The following is an 18809-nucleotide window of genomic DNA, read 5'->3' as shown; positions in this document are numbered from 1 at the left end:
GATGTCCAATTCGTGTTTAAATATTAAAATATTTTAAAATGAGTGTTTACAGGGGCATGTTTCACGTTGGGGTACGGGATCAGACCCAAAGCGTCTGTGTTCTCAAGGACATGTCAGCCATCAGCTGTTCATATTTTTGAATGAATGTTGTCCTCTGTAGACATGGTTTTATATATATATATTTAGGATTCTTTTTCTCGTGTTTATGTATTTGTATGCATACTGAGATAATCAAATAAACTTGGAAACATAAATCTGCGTAGGCATCACTGCAACTAAATTCATAGATCAACAGTAGTCTTGAAAAAACACTGAATTTACAAGAATACTGTTGGTAAAAGTTAACAGATCTGACTCAACTTGTTGTCTGTAGTCAGATTTTCCATATCTTTCCGGCACAGTGTAAAGTATTTCTATTGCAAAAAAGCAAATTAGCAATTGGCAAATAAGCAAATACGTAATCCAGCGGTTAACAAATAAGCAAATTAGCAATTCAGCAATTGGCAAATAAGCAAATTTGTCGTTAAGACTATCAGCCATTGGCAAATAAGCAAATCGGCAATTAGCAAATAAGCAATTCAGCAATTGACAAATTAGCAAATTGGCATGTCCCTACCGGCATTCCATAGTTTGATATTGTATTCGATGCAATCTTAATTTGTGATGATCATGTCAACGTGTATGGTCATTATTATTACCGTCATTTTGAAATTACCAAGATAAGATTTTTAACTCGTGTTATGTTCTTTATGCGTCTACAAACATAAATTTATGTCTTATGGAGATTTATAGAATATATTTTTTTTCAGTAATATTTTAATAATTGTATGTTGTTGATTGCAAGCATGATAAAAAGCGAGAATAAAATAAACTGGAGTTATGGGGTTAATAGACTCTAATGTTTATCTTTGAGTTATCGCGCTTTCTTAACTTACTATATTCGAAAGTGCCGAAAAGTCGCTGTTGACTCTTCACAATAATTCAGTTGTTACGAACATTTTGGGAACGAATATTTCTTGTTTACGGAAGTGAAAGTTGAAAAGATAAAATAGTAAGTTATAGGTAATTTTAGCAATAATATTGTAATTTTAAATTTGTAATGTAACAGCTTCTTTCATAATGTTGTATACTTGACAATTTCTGTATACGATAAACAAGCGATTTCTTTACATTTACCACTTTGCGCTTATCAGGGTTTTCGGACACGCCCATTATTCGGACACCCGTCACCGTATTAAACTAGAATAATTTAAATGTGATATCTAGCCTATTTAATATGTTTATTAGGACATTAATGATGTCCTTTTAGAATCAAATTATGATGTTACTTCATTAATTTGGTTATTAACTATTCTCTATCTATTTTGTTCATAATAATGTAACCGAAATATTATAATAATACTGTATATCTTATATTTTTATATCGTTTTCATTGTTATGAACAAATTAGATTGAGAATAACATAAAATTTACTGCACTTTTTTCCTTCGAAATGTCACATCCAAAAGTTCACCATCATTTCAGTTTCAATGAAAGAAAAGTCAAATCTTCGAGAAGCTACACAAACATGCTTATTTTCTGACTCACTTAATTTATTCGGTAATAATCTGGCGAAACAAAGTCATCCAAGAAAATCGTCTAGCCTATTTGTTATGTTTATAATGTCATAAATTTATTTGCAAAACATATTATGATGTCACTTTAATTTTTTTGTTTGTTTAACTATTCGCTATCTTATTTTTTCTTAAATAAAAACGAAATAAAAATGATAATCATTACATCTTGAATCGGGACTTGCAAGCATATGAGATAAAATTGTGGAATTCGAAGGCTGATACGTAAAAATGAAAATATGAGCTGTGTCATGACATTTCAAACATAGTTGTCAAATGACGTAATCGTAGAAACGCGATGTCAAAGTTGACACCAATATTTCTTAATGATATAGCGCGTGCTTTTCCAATAATCACTGTGTAGTTTTCAGTGAAAAGTAATCTGATCTATCATTTTTCAGAAATTTATATATATTTATTAACACGTCAATTGCAAACTGATAATATCGACACTGAACGTACAGAACATGGTAAACATCGACAGATATATGCAAGCATCCGGCAATATACTTGTACATTCAAATATCTCTTTATCTGTATAAAGATAAACTACACATCATGGTCAAGTATGCTTGGTTTGTTTTTGGCCCATTCGTGTTTGCCTATTCATTCGGTTTAACTCCCGCAGACATGCATTTACACAATTTTAGCATATTTCATGCCTGAAGTACACATATTTTGAGTTTTATTGTTCTACCATACATTTGGCTATACAGAGAATGATAAACAATTGCAATGGATTATTTGATAAGTTAAAGGTTTTGTGTTCTGCTTTTATGGCGAAACCTGATAATTTTAATTTAACAATTTGTTGTTTTCTTTATCGTATTGATGTTTTAAAATGATAATCAAAAACAGAGATATTGTTTAAAATATGTTTTAATAAATTAGGAATCGAACGTACTACCTCTGTAATCCGCCCACTAAGCTACCTGTTCAGGAATTACTGTTGCTTCAAACGATAAGATATTTTTTGTCCACAGTTTGGGCTGTTACTTGAAATTAACTAAAGCTGTCATATGTTGCTGAACAGATCTTAATATCCGTCCCCAGGGGACTCGCCAATCGGCAGGTTCCCGAAGGACGGATATTCCAATCCGATTGGAAATTTATGTCCTTACACCCGTAACTATTTTCGTACAGTAGGGTATGAAATAACAACTTCATTCACAACGTCGAAATAACGTCATCCAAAGCATGCCATTGTATAGCACGCGACTCTTCTCGCACAGATGAAATATCCGGCATGGGTAAAATTAACAAAAACACCAGTCTGATATGCAAGAAATACTCTGTCAAATCATTGTGATAGTTTATGTTTGGGTTTCTATTTAGTGATATAAAACCCATAGTATTCAGAGTATATCACTCATAGTGTTGTTAACATAGCTTTGCCGATTTTTTTGTGGCCTACGTATTAAGTTATGATTCCGTAAGTTTCCCTATAAATGTATTGTGTATCTTGTTCTTTCAATGCATATTTCTCGATTCAATGACAATTACTGCACTAAAATATTTTTTCCTCCGCAATGATGACATAATTCCGCTGTTAAACTTATTTTTTAAGTAACAACTGCGATGATAAACTTTTTCGGGAAACCTTCAACCCTTGACAGACATTTGCTCAATCATATTTTAAGTACCATAAGAAAGAGAATTTCAAGGAAATTTATGAGTTGACAAATTTAATTTCATCTGTTCAAACGACACTTGATATATTGTCCTAACGACAGTGAACACTTTCAGGGCTTACTTTCTTTAAGTAATTAGACAATAATCCCATTTAGTCTTTCGATTGTTATTTTATTTCCAATGTCAAGATGTTTTCCAAGTATTTCTCTTTAATCATATACATGTATATAGTAACATGTAGGGGATGATATACATTATATAAATCAGAATAAACACTTTCATGTCAATAGAATTAGGAAGATATTACATAATGTGGGTATCATTGTTTAACTTAACAGACATAAAATTATAAGAGTATATAATTAAGAGACATTTGTTCTGTTAAGTGAATGTGAGTAAGACACTTGAAGTTGTTGAAATACATTCCTGCTTTATATAAAATTAAATGGGAAGAAAATAAACCGAAATAATTTTGTCTTGTTTTATAATAATTATTGCAATACCAGTTTTGGTCTCTGAGAATATGGCATCAAAAATTGTTGAAATGGATGATAATCAGGTATAAAACTGAATGAAAATTGAGTGATTCAGACTAAATCGGATAATTTCAGTAAATTGCAGCTACATGCTGAATGTCCACAAAAAAACATAGTATTGAGATATTGAAATCATGAAATTCTTTAAAATTTCATTATTAAACATAATGTTATGATATCGTTAAAGCAGCATACCTCAAGATCCATGTTTATTTTCATAACAATTTGGAAAAAGGTTACTTCCTGGTATGGTTATGATGGACTTACAAAAAGCATAAATTTTGATACAGTCAATCATGATATTTTGTGTGATAAATTAGATATGTTAGGTGTCAAATCTATTTCTTGGTTTAAATCATACTTGTTAGGAAGGTATCAAAAAGTAAGCATTGGTAAAATTTTTCTGACTCAATTCCTATTACATGTGGGGTCCCTCAGGGCAGTCTTTTTGGTCCTCTACTATTTCTCTGCTATGTTAATGACATGGTAACTAGTATCGATTCTGATTGCAAATTAATTAATTTTATATGCAGATGATAGCACAATATTATTTTCGCATATGGATCCAAAAATTACAGCCCAAAAACTTGGAAAGGTTTTGGAACAAAGCTCTGATTGGTTAGTTGACAATAAATTATCTCTACACCTGGGTAAGACTGAATGTATGCTACTTGGTTCTAAATCAAAAGTTAATAAATTACAAAAATTTTCCATTTCATGTAATGATCAAACAATAAAGTCTTCGTCTGAAGTTAAATATCTTGGTTTGAATATTGATTGTTACCTATCACGAGATAAAATTGTCAAGAGCATTCTTTCAAAGGTGAATAGAAGATTACATTTTCTATACTGTTACAAAAATTGTTTATCAGAAGAAATAAAGAAACAGTTATGTCCTGCCCTTTTGCTGTGTCACTTTGATTATTCTTCATCTTCTTGGTACAAAGGACTGAGTAAGTCACTGAAGCACAAACTTCAAGTAGCTCAAAATAAGGTTGTGCGCTTAAAAGACTATACACCTAGGACTTCGGTGACAAATAAGGTTCTGTCTGATCTTAAAATATTAAATGTTAATGATAGAGTTAGACAGTTAAGTCTCAACCACATTCATAAAGTTTATTACAACAAAAGCTTACAACAAAAGCCCTTCTTATTTAAAGGAATTGATTAAAATATGTAGAATATCCAATTTAAGATCTAGTAATTATGTCTCCCCCACCTCGGGGGGAGACATATTGTTTTTGCCCTGTCCGTCCGTCAGTCCTTCCGTCCGTCAGTCCGTCAGTCCGTCCGTCCATTCTTCGTTTCCGGGCGATAACTAGAGTTCCTTTTGACCTACAGCCCTCAAACTTCATAGGATGATTGGTCTTATAGAGCTGATGATCCCTATTGTTTTTGGGGTCAGTAGGTCAAAGGTCAAGGTCACACTGACCGTTGGTCAATTTCTCGTTTCCGGATGATAACTAGAGTTCCTTTAGACCTACAGACCTCAAACTTCATAGGATGATTGTCTTATTGAGCAGAATGATCCCTATTGTTTTGGGTCAGTAGTTCAAAGGTCAAGGTCACAGTGACCGTTGGTCAATTTCTCGTTTCCGGATGATAACTAGAGTTCCTTTTGACCTACAGCCCTCAAACTTCATAGGATGATTGGTCTTATAGAGCAGATGATCCCTATTGTTTTTGGGGTCAGTAGGTCAAAGGTCAAGGTCACAGTGACCGTTGGTCAATTTCTCATTTCCGGATGATAACTAGAGTTCCTTTTGACCTACAACCCTCAAACTTCATAGGATGATTGGTCTTATTAATCAAATGATCCCTATTGTTTTAATGGTCAGTAGGTCAAAGGTCAAGGTCACAGCGACCGTTGGTTAATTTCTCCTTTCCGGATGATAACTAGAGTTCCTTTAGACCTACAACCCTCAAACTTCATAGGATGATTGGTCTTATTGAGCAGATGATCCCTCTTGTTTATGGGGTCAGTAGGTCAAAGGTTAAGGTCACAGTGACCATTGGTCATTTTCTCATTTCCGGATTTCTCCAGTTCCATTCCTGTTTCCATTCACAGTTATTCTCAGCAGTGGGGGAGACATGCGCTTTTTTACAAAAGCATCCTCTAGTTTTAATTTTGTTTTGCCTCAAAATGACTCTCATGTTACAAACACATTTTTCTATAATGCTATAAAAGACTGGAATTCTTTACCAGACAGCATTAGGTCAATCGACAATATCCAAACATTTAAAACGAAAGTAAAACTTTTTTTAAGTAATGAAAATGATAAACAAGTGAATAATATGTTTATTTATTATTAATTGATGTGTAACTTATGATAAGGTTTTGTAACATGTTTATGTTGTACTTGATAATGTTTTAGTTTAAACGAAATTTATTTCAATTTCTTTGTGTCAATGTACTTGTCTTATTATATTGAAAAATGTGTCTTGATTGTTGAACAGTTTTTTAATTTTTAAAAATTGTCATTTTACTTCTTTATAATTCATTTATCATTATTATGTAAGTTAGTGTAATAATTTTACAGTAAATGGACCCCATTGGAAATAAGCTTTTAGCTTAATGGACAATCCTAGGGTTACATAGAACATACTCATTAATTAATCTGATATTTATTTTTGTTGCATTTATGTGTGTGTTTTTATATATATATGCAAGTTGATATACATGTATATGTGATAACATTGTATGTGTTTATGTCTATTCCCTGAATAAATCGATATGATATACATGTAGTATAATTTCTACAGCAGGATGTCTGAGAATATGAGGACTGTAGCTCTTGATGAAAATGACTGGGATGAAGAACCCCCACCTTATTCAGCAACCACAGAGAAAGATCCAGAGGCAGAAAGAAAAACAGGCTTCAACAAAGCATATTTATTTTCTGTTGAAGGTGCCCTTAAATTGATAGAAATTGTGAGTTGTTTGTGATTTTTAGCTTGAACTTTTAAATAAAAATAGTGGACTCTGCAACTTGTAATGGCTTATTGGCAAAAGTGTTTGAAAAATGGGGGAATGCTTGGTTTTAAAAAAAATTGCATGAAACTTTTTATCATTAACTACTGATTATATATGTAGTATTAATATTGTAATATCACACATTTCTTTTGAGGTCATCATTGTAGTCCCAGAACAAGTAACATATCTGTAATTTGAATTTCCAGTGAATTATTCCCCTTTGTGAACTGACACAAATTCCTGCATTTAATTCATGTATTTGTAAAATAATTCTGAGAAAAGTATAGTATGCTGTCCATGTTACAGCTCTTCTGTTACTTCTTAATTATAGTATAATATCTAAGTTAACTAATAGGGTTATTGCATATGTTATATGACTGGTATGTAACAAATTTTTCCAGCTTGTTTCTTGACTTAAATTTGGAAAAGAAATATTTGGAACTTTGTCAAATTAAAAAAAAATTAAATAGTCGAAAAACTACCTTATACATAATGTACATAACTTTCAAGTGTTATTTATGTGTATGATCATATAATCTGTTACTCCTTTTAAGAATCAAGTCAAAATAATTTGATTTTTTAGGAGAGCTATTGGAAATATTTCTTTTAAATTGGGGAAAAAAGATGTTATTTGAATTCATCTGGGGGGCTTAATTATATCATCTATTAGGGCTATAAAAATGCCCTGAAATAATAGAAAAAACTAAAACATTCATGATCCTGGCTGAGTTAACCTCTGAATCTTCTTTGAAAATACAAATTAAATGCATGAAATTAAACAGTTAAATTTGTTGAACTCTCTTTTTATCACAGGTGCTAAGTTTGATTGGTTTTGTAGCAGTGCTGGCAGGAGGCTGGACTGGTTCAGGGTTTGTGGGATGGACAACGATATCTGCTTTCATCACTACAACCATTATGTTTATTATTGTGGCAATGAATATCTACTCAAGACTACCAGGGTTTTGGCCCTTATATGTAAGTACCTGGTATCTACATACATACTGTGGTAAAAGAAAATGCTCGAAATAAAATTAGTTTCATAAAATTTTAAATCTTATTAAGTTATTTCCATTCACATATGTTGAACACTTACACTAAAGTAAAAACTTAGTCATATTCAAGTTTTTATTAATGATGCTAATTGTAATGATAATTGTATTGATTATTATTATTGTAATAATGTTTATTATTATGATTGAATCTTAAGTCAGTATGATAATTTCAATAATAATGATTATGATATATTATGATGATAATTACAAATTATAATGAAAATAAACATGATTGAATATGATAATGATAACTTAGCTTGAAAATGTTGTTAATTAATTATTAAAGGTATTCATCCAAAACATTATTGGAGAAAAAAGTTCCAAAATCATTTGTCAAGTATATACATGTACCGTATATAAGGTCCTAAAATCAATGATATAAATGACAATTATCAGTTAATTAGTCTATATTCTCATAATTTTGAAACAAATTGAGTCTATAGTTTGACATTTTTAATTCTGTAAAGTCTGTACATGTACTGTAAAATCAAATATTAACATCTACATATTATAAGGTATTTAATGTTTCTTATATCCGAGTGGGAAATTCGGATCTTTGATCTGACACAAAATATTAAGATCCATATCGGATCATGATCATTCTCTTTTAAAGAGAGTTAAAAAAACTTTAAATTTGGATATGGAGTTTGAAATATCAACATTTTTGTGTCTTTATTATCTCTATTTAAATTATTTGTTTACCTAGATTTGTAATTGTTATTTCAGGAACTGATTTACCTCATTCTTTACACATTGAAGTATTTCATCTGTTCTATTATTGCGGCAGTAGGGGCAGCCAGGCTTCCAAGTATTGTTGCAGCATGTGTAAGTATATACATTCCTATATATCTATTTATATATATATGGATATATTAAATGTGGAATGGTGATATATCCTTTAAAAAGATTCTGGTAGATTTGGAGAAATTTAAAATACTGATGTTTAGTTAATGGTACTGACACTTAGTGAGTGACAGATTAATAATGTGGTAAAATCCAACCATCACTGTCATTAGCAATTGCTATATTTCTTAGAGTCAGTGCCATTCTATATGGTATACCATACCATGTATAAGGGTGGAGATTTTGTCTGATTGGTTGGACATTACACAAAAAATTGCAAACTTTAGAAAATGAATAATTTTGTGAAATAGTAATTTTGTATAAAAAGAATGGTTTGTAACTTATATATAACTAAAAGTATAAAGATGGTTTTATAACCTCATTAATGTATTGAATAATGGCTTGTCATCCCCCGCCGAAAGGCGGAAGGGGATATAGAAATAGTCTTCGTGCGTCCGTCCATCTGTCCGTCCATCCTTCCGTCTGACATTTTTGTCCGGAGCATATTTCAAAAAGTATTTGAGGTATCAACTTGAAACTTCATAGGTGGATAGACCTCATTGAGGAGGAGTGCAGTGCACAAGAATAATAACTCTACTCTGCATAAGAGTTATTGCCCTTTGTTATTTTCAAAATTAATTTTTGTCCAGAGAATAACTCAAAAAGCCTTTGAGATATCAACATGAAACTTCATAGGTGGATAGATCTCACTCAGGAGGTGCGCAGTGCACAAGAATGATAACTCTACTTCTCATAATTTTTGAGTTATTGCCCTTTGTTATTTCTCATACTTAATTTTTCACCTGAGTGGAGCATAACTCAAAAAGTGTTTATGATGTCAACATGAAACGTCATAGGTGGGTAGATCTTATTGAGGAGGAATGCTGTGCGCAAAAATGATAACTCTTCCCTATATAATTTTTTAGTTATTTCACTTTGTTCTTATTCATACTATTTTGTCCAGAGCTTATCTCTAAAAGTATTTGAGGTATCAACTTGAAACTTCATTGGTGGATAGATCTAACTGAGGAGGAGTGCAACACACAAGAATGATAACATACCCTGCATTATTTTTCAGTTATTGCCCTTTGTTATTTTCAGCCATCAGTATTCACATAGGTTTCAAATCTGTAATCACTTCAGTCATCAGTTTTCATTATCAAAAGACCTCTTTAAAGTTGAATTGTTCTGCTCTACTACATAAACATTCTTCCAATGAGCAAACACATTCGGCAGGGGATGGCCATGTTGACATGGCTCTTCCATTCAAATCACTAGACATGGCTTCCAAGCAGTTGCACTGTAACTTCATCATTTGTGATATAATGGCTTGTTAAACCATGGCATTATCATTTGCGATATATTGGCTTTATAAACTGACATCATCATTTGTGATGTAATGGCTTTATAAACTATGACATCATCATTTGTGATGTAATGGCTTGTTAAACTATGACATCATCATTTGTGATATAATGGCTTTATAAACTATGACATCATCATTTGTGATGTAATGGCTTGTTAAACTATGACATCATCATTTGTGATACATTTGCTTTATAAACTATGACATCATCAATTGTGATACATTGGCTTTATAAACTATGACATCATCATTTCAGGTTATATGTGTGGTTGCATTCGGTATATATTTGTTGGATACAATAATGGCATACAAGCGTTTCAAGGTAGCGAAGGAAGAGCAGGAAAGGAGGCGTAACGAGGGAGAGGGCGGGGCTAATCGGCGTTCAGAAACACATTTTTGTATCATTTTCTAGACTAAACATGTTGCAGAGACCAAGCATCGAAAAATTACAAAAAACAAAGTGTTATTCAATAAATTAATGCTTAAACCTTCCTTTTAAGCTTTCTTCTTTGCAGCTTAGCTACCAAAACTGTTAATAAAATGGAAGGTAGGTTCAGCAGTGGGCACTTATTAATTATAAGCGATTACATAATTTATTATTTTTTTTTTGGTACTGAAAAGAAAAACTTATGGTCAGTATATTTTGGGATAAGAGAATTTTTTTATAATTGTACAAAACTTTTTTAATTCAGTTTTTAGTGAAGAAGAAGTTTTTTTGCAAATCTTAATCACTTTAGTGTTATAAAGACCATGATTTCAATAGATCATATCCAGAACTTCAAACTTTTATGGCTATAGCTTCGCAGACACTACTTTTGTCTTTACCATTTACAAAAGAGTGATAAATGTGCTGTGCTTATTGCAAGTGGTAACTATAAAAGTTTGATTGAACATGTATGCCAGGAATAGATTGGAAAAACCCATATTTATGGAGTTCGGGGAGGTATCTCTGTTAACTTGAAGTGAAAATTTCTTCTTGAACTAAAATAAGATTTTTAAGCTTTTGGATTTTTATGCCCCCGCCATGTAATGGCCGGGGCATATAGTGTTACCCTGTTCTGTCATTCCGTCATTCCGTCCTTCCGTCCTTCCGTCCTTCCATCCTTCCGTCATTCTGTCATTCCGTCATCATCAGTTTCCGTTCATTATCTTAAGAACGGTTGGACATATTCAACTCAAATTTGACATATGGATATGTCATGAGAAAATACAGGTCAAGTTCGAATTTGGTCATGGTTCGAATATTTTTGGCAGAGTTATGCCCCTTTTACTTTGAAAATAATATGAAATTTCAGTTTCCGTTCATTATCTTAAGAACGGTTGGACACATTCAATTCAAACTTGACATATGGATATGTCATGAGAAAATACAGGTCAAGTTCGAATTTGGTTATGGTTCGATAATTTTTGGCAGAGTTATGCCCCTTTTACTTTGAAAAAAATATGAAATTTTCAGTTTCCGTTCATTATCTCCCCAATGGTACAACACAATCAACTCAAACTTGACATATTGATATGTCATGAAAAAATACAGGTCAAGTTCGAATTTGGTCATGGTTCGATGATTTTTGGGAGAGTTATGCCCCTTTTACTTTGAAAATAATATGAAATTTACAGTTTCTGTTCCTTATCTACCCAACAGTGTCACATATTCAACTTTAATTTGACATATGGATATGTCAAAGGAATGGGCAGGTCAAGTTGGAATTTGGTCATGGTTTGATGATTTTTTGGCAGAGTTATGTCTCTTTCACTTTGAAAATAATATAGATACATCTTAGGAATAAGCAGTTTAAGTTTGAATTTGGTCATGGTTCAATGATTTTAGACAAACTTATCTTTCCTAAATGTTGGAACAATTTTGAACTTTCAGTTTCACCACTCATTCTTTTAGCCATTATTTTGGCTACAAATATGCAATATGCTATTTCTAAAAGGTTAAGACTGAATAATTTCAGTGCTTTGAACATTGTATGGAAATGGTTTGTGTTAACATTGAAAAGTTTTAAGGGCTTTGAACTTAAAATGAAAAAAATAATTAATGCACCATCTGAAATTTTGGCTGCATGCGGGGGCATCCGTGGCATGATGACACATTTCTAGTTTGAAATTAAAAATAGATTATTTTTTTTGATGAAGTATTCCTACATTCCTTTTCATTTATTGGAACAATAATGAAACAGAACCCAAAATCAAATTTATTGTTTAGATGATATTGACAAGTAACTTGTCCTGTATAAAAATACCTTTTAGATAGTCAGCAATGTTTAATTCTTTACAGTAGAACATTTTTAAATAAAGTTCCATTCTAAAAAAATGTTATACTTTTTATAGTCTAGAAATCTATTTGTTGTATCTTCCATTTAGCAAATGATATTAACCATTGTATATTACATTAGGTTTAGGCTAGGTCAAAACAAAATGATAATTAGGTTTGGTAAACTGAATGGACCCTGTAATTTTGTCCGGATCCTAAAATGATTTTTTTAGTAAAGTTTATGCATCAATTTTTTTGTTTCAATGCAATTCATTTAAAAGGTTTAAAATACTTTACCTACTATTCCAAACTTACTGTGTATTTACACTTGCCACCAAAAAGATCTGTTATTTTTACACCCAACACAAAATCATTTTTTTTTCTATATAAAATTGCTTGTTTTCTTGTTAAGACTTTAATTTTAATTTCAAAACAATGATTAAAAATGGTTTAAAATGTTTTCCCTGCAATAACTAACATTCAACACTAATTGTATATTCATCCTTGCCAGCTAAAATATTTTATATGTATATGGCGAGTGATTTTTTAATGTATTTTTAGCATGTTACAAAACCTCAATATTATTTTAATTTGGCCTTTAGTTTCATTAAAAAAAGTACTTTGTTAGTCGTTATGAACATCACTACAATTGAAAAAAAAATTATATTTGTTTAGTTTCATATTCATATAGTTATTAGTTCATACATTAATTCTATTTACTTGCCAATATTCATTTTACATGTTTAATTCATCTGAAGTACAATTCATTCCATTAACTGTTGCTAAACAAAATCTCGTGAGTACATACTATTAACCATTAACTGTTGATAATATTATGAGTGAATATGCTTTACAAGCAAATGTTGGTAGTTAAACAAAATACCACAAGTTTAAACTTTTAAGTGCTGTAAATGAGAAACTGCTGTTGATTATACTTTTTGAAAATTTATGGGAAATACCAGTGGTCTATGTAACATTAAAGATCATAGAGCCACACTAGACATAAAAAATTGATATTTTTAGTTTCATCATTGAAGCATTAATCATAAAAATTGCAGACACGGTCAAACCCATTACAGAAAGGGGATGGTTTCAGTGAAATCATTTTTTTTTACATCAAAAAGAAAGAAACTCAGTGTATTTAAGTTAAAATTCTAGTATACCTCAAGTTGTCATTTAACTTTTGCTTGCTATTAGCACAAGTTTGCGTATTACTTAACACTATGCCACTGTTCAGAAGTGCCAAACTAATTAAGATATTTCAAAAAATCTTTTTTTTTTTGCAAAACAAATTACTCCATGTAAATATATACAATATGTAGATTTGTTTTACTGAATGAACTTCTGGTATAAATTATACTCTAGTTAGTCTGTTTATTTTATATTTGTTTACATAGATTTTTGCAATATGTATGTATATCAATTTAGTCATTTTGTAGATATATTTTATTTTCTGATCATATATACTGCAAGTCTGTTTGTGTTATAATTTGTGAATTATTATATGAGACGCATCACGACAAAACCAACATTGTGCATTTGCGACCAGCATGGATCCAGATCAGACTGCGCGGATGCGCAGGCTGGTCTGGATCCATGCCGGTCGCAAACCCACTATGTTGGTTTTGTCATGGCATGGCTCATATTATGTGTTTATTTATATACTCAGTTGTGATCAAATTTGGGACATGATATAATGGGACAAGCTTGTTGTGCAATTGTCAGGTAATCAGTCGATAAGTGTAGTGTATGATCATATATTAATGTTGTTATTATAAATATAACATTAAAAAATTTATATAAAATCATGTTAAATCCATTTAGATATAAAAGGACTGATAGAATTTTATGCCAGTTGGTTAATATTTCTATTATCTACAGAATTTTACCATAGAAAAAAAAAGCGACTTTCACATAGATCAGCATGACAAAATAGCTGCACCTACATCAGATTTGACAAAAAAGACTAGAAATGTGTCCATAGGACACGGATGCCCCCACACGCCACTGTTCTGTCAATCTTATGACTCTAGGTAAAATATTTTTTGGACTACATGTGCCACAAGTTGAAAACTTAAAATCAACAAAGGGTCATAATTCTGTTAAATTTGGTCGCAGCAAAAATTCCTTCCTTTACTACCATCTACACATTAAGGTTGTTACTCCCTGGAAGTTTAAGCAAAATCTGCCATCCGGTTTAAGAGGAGTTGCATTCACAAAATTTCTACATAGTATATAATGAAAAAATCAAAAAAGGGCCATAATTCTGTTAAATTTGGTTGCAGCAAAAATTCCTTTCTTTACTACCATCTACACATTAAGGTTGTTCATCCCTGGAAGTTTAAACAAAATCTGACATCCGGTTTAAGAGGAGTTGCATTCACAAAATTTCTACATAGTATATAGTGAAAAAATCAACAAAGGGCCATAATTCTGTAAAATTTGGTCGCAGCGAAAATTCCTTCCTTTACTACCATCTACACCTGAAGGTTGTTCATCCCTGTAAGTTTAAGCAAAATCTGCCTTCCGGTTTAAGAGGAGTTGCATTCACAAAATTTCTACATAGTATATAGTGAAAAAATCAACAAAGGGCCATAATTCTGTTAAATTTGGTCGCAGCAAAAATTCCTTCCTTTACTACCATCTACACATTAAGGTTGTTCATCCCTGTAAGTTTAAGCAAAATCTGCCATCCGGTTTAAGAGGAGTTGCGTTCACAAAATTTCTACATAGTATCTAGTGAAAAAATCAACAAAGGGCCATAATTCTCTTAAATTTGGTCGCAGCGAAAATTCCTTCCTTTACTACCATCTGCACATTAAGGTTGTTCATCCCTGTAAGTTTAAGCAAAATCTGCCATCCGGTTTAAGAGGAGTTGCGTTCACAAGATTTCGGGACGTACGGACTGACGGACGGACGGACAAGTGCAACGCTATATGCTCCCACATTGTGGGGGCATAATAACGAAGCACAGTCTACAATTGTTTGTTCTGTTAAATTATATCCCAGATTAAAGTAAGGGTTGATCTGAAAACATATTTTAAAATATATTAATATACATGTGTGCGAGAAATGGAAATCATTTTAATTATTTTAAATTATAATAAAATATTATATGCTGTTGCTGTTGTAGGAAGTAATAGTTATAATTCAAAGTACATTCTAATAGTAACAAGATAAGAATTTAAACCAGTCTCAAAATAGAATTATTCCATTGGTCAGAATCCATTCAGTCAAAGTCTGAGACTGTATTACTTTTCAAGATTGCATGTGCTTTTTGTAAGATAATCTAAATTATTGATTGATCTAGATCATCTATTTTTTGTTGCATGTACATTTGATTTAAAAACAAAGTTTCTTTTTATACATCCATTGTTCTTTTTTTTAAGAGAGAAGCTATTCATGTGCATACTTTATCCATCTTGGTTGGGCTACTTTTAACAATTTCAAACTTTCATGACTAATAGAGATAGATCTTATTTAATCTCATTATAGCTATATTTAGATCTGTTTGTTGTAACAATTGATCTCGCACATCGATTTTATTATTTATTTGAGCCGCGTCATGACAAAACCAACATTGTGAGTTTGCGACCAGGATGGATCCAGACCAGCCTGCGCATCCGTGCAGTCTGATCAAGATCCATGCTGTTCGCTATCAGTTTCTCTACTTGTAATAGGGTTTGTAAGCGAACAGCATGGATCCTGATCAGACTACGTGGATGCGCAGGCTGGTCTGGATCCATGCTGGTCGCAAACCCATTATGTTGGTTTTGTCATGACGCGGCTCAAAATTTTGTCTCTCACCACTGATTAAGAAATCAAGTGGGATTTGTAGTCGGTCACTTGCGGAGAAATTGGTAATTACTGGTTAGTTATCCTGTGCAAGTTGGCTAGTTGGACCGACCTTTGGGATATGACCACAAATATATTAAAATCGGCACAACACCAAAAAAAACAACACCAAAACAAGCAAGCAAGGGCTGTTTGTCTGACTTTGTGGTTTATATTGTTGTAGAAATTAGGTACCATAAAAAGAATCCCATCAAATCAGTGCAAATCTTAGATTACTAGTATGTTAAATATAACTATTTTGTGTAAACTGTTTTGTCATTTGTGTTGTCTCATATCATAAAAATACATATATGTATATGCCATGCAACTACACAATTGTTTGACACAAATGTACTTTTAATCCATGTACCAATTCCACTTTAATTTTTTTTTTGATAACGATGCAGTTAAGTCTTTGACATCTAACAAAATAGTATGAATACACAGAAATGATTTCAGGTTGACTAGGTCAAGGGTCATTGGAACTAGAAATAAATTTTTCTTCTCCTCTACAACACCTCACCAATTATCATTTTGGAAATAATATTTATACAGATTAAACGTATATCTACCATGCGACTTTTGATGAAAACAAACACAGAGGGTGTAATCTTTATATAACGAGCTTGATAGAAACCTTCAAAATTTATTGAATAGGTATATCCAACTTCTATCTTGAAGCACTCGATTGTAAATTTTTAATATTTTTTTGAAATATTTTAAGTTCATCAGCTGAAAGTATAGATCCTATCAAGGCTGAATGGATGTGCTGTCTAGCCTGGCTCTAAACTGGTTTTAAAGACTTTGCAGATTAAGTTTTAATATTGTTAAGGGAGATCAATAGGATTCTGATGCTAACTGCTGCCTTTTAATTTTTTGATGCTTAATTTTCGTGTATTTTACATGAATGACAAATTTTTCAGTATTTACAAAAATGGGTAGAATTGTTGCATAAACATGAAACAATGTTCCCCTATAAAAATCAGTTTTATTAAAGTAAAAAAAAAAATTCTGGCATAGCATCATAGCAAAATTGCAGGACCCAAAACGTCAGAATAAAATATAAAACATTTTTGTTTTATTATTTTGTATTTACTTTTCTTTAAGAAATAAAACAACAAAAACCCAGCAAATATGACTTGTTGAAAGCTACACATTTATTTAACCGTTAAAGAGTGTAGTAGTCCAATTGACCTTTTCAAAAACCTAGCTAAACACCATTTTCCGGTACGTTACGGATTTAGCTCTGGGGAATTACACCAAATAAAGTACATAACACAGTTACATGAAATTTCTATTTTTCCATCATTATTTTACCGTTTAAGGTGAAAAGAATTGATGCTTTTGAAAATTATCAATATTCCTTTAATATCTATTGCAAATTTTGTAAAAAATAAATTGTTTATAATGAAAATCAATCAAATTTAAACAGACGTAGTGGAATCTTCCATAATAAATAAGGTTATTTTCTGCGTAAACTTGTGTATTTACTTTATTTTTTGTATGGAATTATTCATATAATGATATTTAATCACTTTCTTATAAAGAAATAACTGTTTTATTTCAATTTAATGTAAAAAAAGGCCGAAAACATCGAGTTCGCTATTACACTCCATTAGGTGAATTCCCCAGAGCTATGTACAGAAAGTACCGGAAAACGGTGTTTAGCTAGGTATTTGAATTCGTGAATGTTGTGAAAAGTGCAGTCAACAAGACCACGATTTTCAGGATTCGAAAAAATTTACTTTTCATTCAATACTCATTTGTAAAAAAAAACTTGGTGCACCAAAATGTTTTGTTAAAAATTGTTATGTAATTGCTGGGACAGAAAGATACACTCTTTATCTTCTGTCCCAGGTATTTGTCATAAGTTTGTGTTATTCCGTGTTAAAGCTTTTCTTTTTAATATAAACAAGAACGGATAAATTTGTGGATTGTATGATTTTTAATGTAAATATTTATGTTTTATAATTGCTTTATCCTACCAGGGTGGCTATAAGCCCATTTGTAATAAAATAGTTCTTATTGTTTACACTTGTTTATTTTCTTTTCCACTGCCAATTATTTGTCAGGATATGTTTAAATCCCTCAAACCAGTATTTCAGTCAGACACTGGGTTGCAGCTAATACAAAGAAGGTACATTGTATATTCCTAAATTCTGCTTGTGTACTTGGTCTTATATTTTGTTTGTGGGGTTAAACCTTAAACCTCCTGAATTTGTGAAATGGATTTGCCCATCCTTAAATTTGAAATAGTCCATACAAAGTTTAAGGGATTTCAATATCAGGATACAACAAGAGGGCCATGATGGCCCTGAAGTCGCTCACCTGTATATAGGCCCCCGGAGCGGGGCTAGTTTAAACCCCAGGGCTTTTATTTGAACAAACTTGGTAGACACCCATTAGAAGATGTTTCATGCTAAACATCTAAGGTCTAGCTCGTTGGGTTTTTTAAAAAAAGATTTTTTAAGTTTTTACTATATGCATACAGTTAAAAATAATGACACGCCTGGGACAGGGCCAGTTTTGACCCAGGGCTTTTATTTGAACAAACTATGTAGACACTCACTATAAGATGCTTCGTACTAAATATCTAAACTCTAGCTATTTCAGTTTTTTCAAAGAAGATTTTTTAAGGTTTTGCTATACACATATAAGGAAAATCAATGACCCCCGGGGCGGGGCCAATTTTCACCCCAGGG

General features: G+C 31.8%; 1 protein-coding gene across 1 annotated transcript; it reads left to right on the top strand.

Annotated features, from left to right (window-relative positions):
- The first annotated feature begins 6533 nt into the window (after window positions 1-6533).
- LOC132751400 (uncharacterized) lies at window positions 6534-10463 on the top strand. The gene is made up of 4 exons (XM_060741568.1): window positions 6534-6713; window positions 7569-7730; window positions 8534-8632; window positions 10273-10463. The coding sequence occupies exons 1-4, from the start codon at window positions 6549-6551 to the stop codon at window positions 10426-10428; spliced, it is 582 nt and encodes a 193-aa protein (XP_060597551.1). The 5' UTR covers window positions 6534-6548; the 3' UTR covers window positions 10429-10463.
- The last annotated feature ends 8346 nt before the right edge of the window (window positions 10464-18809 follow it).

This window comes from Ruditapes philippinarum, unplaced genomic scaffold (genome assembly GCF_026571515.1).
Source record: "Ruditapes philippinarum isolate M1 unplaced genomic scaffold, ASM2657151v2 ctg247_1_1_1_1, whole genome shotgun sequence".
Taxonomy (NCBI): Eukaryota; Metazoa; Mollusca; class Bivalvia; order Venerida; family Veneridae; genus Ruditapes; species Ruditapes philippinarum.
This window is presented reverse-complemented; position numbering and strand designations above follow the sequence as displayed.

What these genes read in the sequence shown, in the direction of transcription:
- LOC132751400 (XM_060741568.1), top strand. Translation starts at nt 6,549, where the DNA reads ATGTCTGAGAATATGAGGACTGTAGCTCTTGATGAAAATGACTGGGAT. An exon ending in CCCTTAAATTGATAGAAATT is followed by an intron (nt 6,714 to 7,568) that starts GTGAGTTGTTTG and finishes TTTTTATCACAG; the next exon opens with GTGCTAAGTTTGATTGGTTT. An exon ending in CAGGGTTTTGGCCCTTATAT is followed by an intron (nt 7,731 to 8,533) that starts GTAAGTACCTGG and finishes TTGTTATTTCAG; the next exon opens with GAACTGATTTACCTCATTCT.